This window comes from Drosophila takahashii, chromosome 3L, assembly GCF_030179915.1.
Source record: "Drosophila takahashii strain IR98-3 E-12201 chromosome 3L, DtakHiC1v2, whole genome shotgun sequence".
Lineage (NCBI taxonomy): Eukaryota > Metazoa > Arthropoda > Insecta > Diptera > Drosophilidae > Drosophila > Drosophila takahashii.
The window spans coordinates 25871927-25874412 of record NC_091680.1 but is presented as its reverse complement, the minus strand read 5'-3'; the positions used below and the strand labels follow the sequence as shown (position 1 = coordinate 25874412).

The following is a 2486-nucleotide window of genomic DNA, read 5'->3' as shown; positions in this document are numbered from 1 at the left end:
AAACATTGTGAAAAAATATTCTTATTTAGCGTTTTTAACGAAAACTATTAGTTTTACAGAAAAAATGTATAAAACATAAAATACTCATTTATTTAATAGCTTTCATTTCTCCTAGCTAGCTTTTTGATTAAGTTATTATATTCGAAGATATAGAAAAACAGTTTTTACCGTTATTTTCCATGATCCCGTTATTTGCGCCAACTTTGACTATTTTTCCAATAATCAGGAACCCAAATAACGTGGATTTTGAAAGTTTGAACGAAATCGGGGGTTATTATATATATACTACGGGGACAAATTTAAAAAAACAACACAATTTAAAATTTCGTTTAATTTTAAATAATGCACAACAAAATTTCAATATAATATCTTTTAAACTTGAGTTTTTGCACCAAAAACGGGTTTTTTACCCATAGAGCTCTGTTAATAATGAAATGTAAATAAATACGTCGTTAATAGCTCTTCAGATTGCATAATATGCCCATAACTTTTTGGGAAAAACGTTTTCAAAATTTGGCGCCAGGTCGTAAAGTCGAAAAAAGACCTTTCCAATATCCTCAAATACAAAAGTATGCTTGATGATGAGGTCTTTAAACGCTAATTTCGCGTATTTCCTAAAAGTCAATAGCGAAGTCATTTGAAGTGACCCACTTTACAGCGCGAGTTCAAAGCAATCAATAGTGTGTTTACTGTTATGGCTTCCCTATGAGCTGCTCGGTGGTTTGGTTCTTTAACGATTAAATGCCAGCCACTGGGTTTCTAGACGTCAGTTGGAAGGTATCATGGAGCGCTGGTGCAACAAAGTGGCCGTGGTGAGCGGAGCCAGTGCAGGAATTGGTGCCGCTTGCACCAGGGCCCTGATCGGCGCAGGCATGGTGGTCGTGGGCCTGGCAAGGCGGCAGGAGCGGGTGGAGCTCCTCCGCAAGGATCTGAGTCCCGAACAGCAGTCCCGGTTGCATGCAATCAAGTGCGATATTACACAGGAGGATCAGGTACAAAAGGCCTTTGACTGGGCTAGCAGGGAGTTCGGAGGCGTAGACGTCCTGGTAAGCAATGCCGGCATTATAGGTACCGGAGAACTTAGCGAGCGGAATGACGGTCCTGCCATGCGGTCCACCATTGAGACCAATATCATGGGCACCGTTTACTGCGTCCGCGAGGCCTTCCATTCGATGAAAAAGCGGGGCTCCGAAGGTCACGTGGTAATCGTGAATAGCGTGGCGGGTTACCAGGTTCCCAACCTGGGTCCCCAGCTGCCTTCGCTTAACATTTACCCGGCCACCAAGTTTGCCCTTCGCGCCATGAACGAGATCTACCGGCAGGAGTTCCAGCGGCACAAGACCCCTGTAAGGGTTTCGGTTAGTGAAGTGAATCCGAAGAGTCTTCTGGAGCACTGCGTAATTTAAGTTGCATTTTCAGACCGTCAGTCCCGGCATAGTTGATACGGACATCTTGCCTGAGCAGATACAGGGTGTTATAAAGCAGCACATGCCCATGTTGCGAAGTGATGACGTGGCCGATGCGGTTCTGTGGACTATCAGCACACCGCCTAACGTTCAGGTAAGCTCCATAAATCGCATTTCCATTATTAACATTTTTTTATTTTAACATATTTACTATTTTTTGTATAAATATTTTAGTTTACAAAATTAAAAAAAATTCTTATAAAATTTGCATTGATTCCCTTTAAGTTATATTTTGTAGAAAAATTACATTACATAACCACCAGAACTTTTTCATTCAGTGTCTCTTTAAGTTCTTTGCCTGAAGTCTATTTTATTTTCATATCGGTAATAACGTTAGCATGACTGATAACACACCACGTTTTATGGATAATAATAAAATTGTGACCTCCTACCATTGCAGATCCATAATATCACCATTAAGCCCCAAGGCGAAAAGTTCTAATCCGTCATATAAATGGCAAAGTGCAATCGACAGCAAGCAACGGAACTTTATGATGTAAAATATTTTGCTGTTAAATTAAAAATTAAGTTTTGTCTTGTCATTTATTTATTTTTGGTCCTTAAACTTAGAGAATTTTTCGCTTATTATTGTTCAAAAACAGTACTCGTACTTCTAGCCCTTGAAAGATTCTGGCTCAAGACAACAAAAAGAATAAACAAAACCCTAAATATAAGATTTTCTTTATTTTCTTTAATATTCCTAAAAACGTTGGTATTTTTAACTTATTTCTTGTGCCGGCGAATTCAATTCCCCAACTGCGAATCTTAGCCCACTGCAAACACCAATTTCAACCTTTATTTCTGTTCTCTCTGCCAAAGACTCTCCACTTTGCTATCACAGTAAATTTAAGAGAGTTTTGGCTGGGGTCTCAAAGTTTTGCTTCACAAGGTCCTTTTCCATTTCGTTCCAAAGCCGTTTCAAAATGCTCGCCACTGCTTCCTGGCGATTCAGTTGTGTGGAGCCAGTCGCTCCGAAAACATCGTCCTTTGGTCTGTGGTCCCTTTTCATCATTGTGCGAC

The 2486-nt window shown here is 40.1% G+C and overlaps 1 protein-coding gene across 1 annotated transcript; it reads left to right on the top strand.

Moving 5' to 3' along the window:
• Window positions 1-682: 682 nt before the first annotated feature.
• Window positions 683-2140, top strand: LOC108068997 (farnesol dehydrogenase). Its single transcript, XM_017158898.3, has 3 exons — window positions 683-1358; window positions 1420-1560; window positions 1867-2140. Exons 1-3 carry the CDS (start codon window positions 783-785, stop codon window positions 1906-1908), a joined length of 759 nt encoding a protein of 252 aa, XP_017014387.2. The 5' UTR covers window positions 683-782; the 3' UTR covers window positions 1909-2140.
• Window positions 2141-2486: the final 346 nt, after the last annotated feature.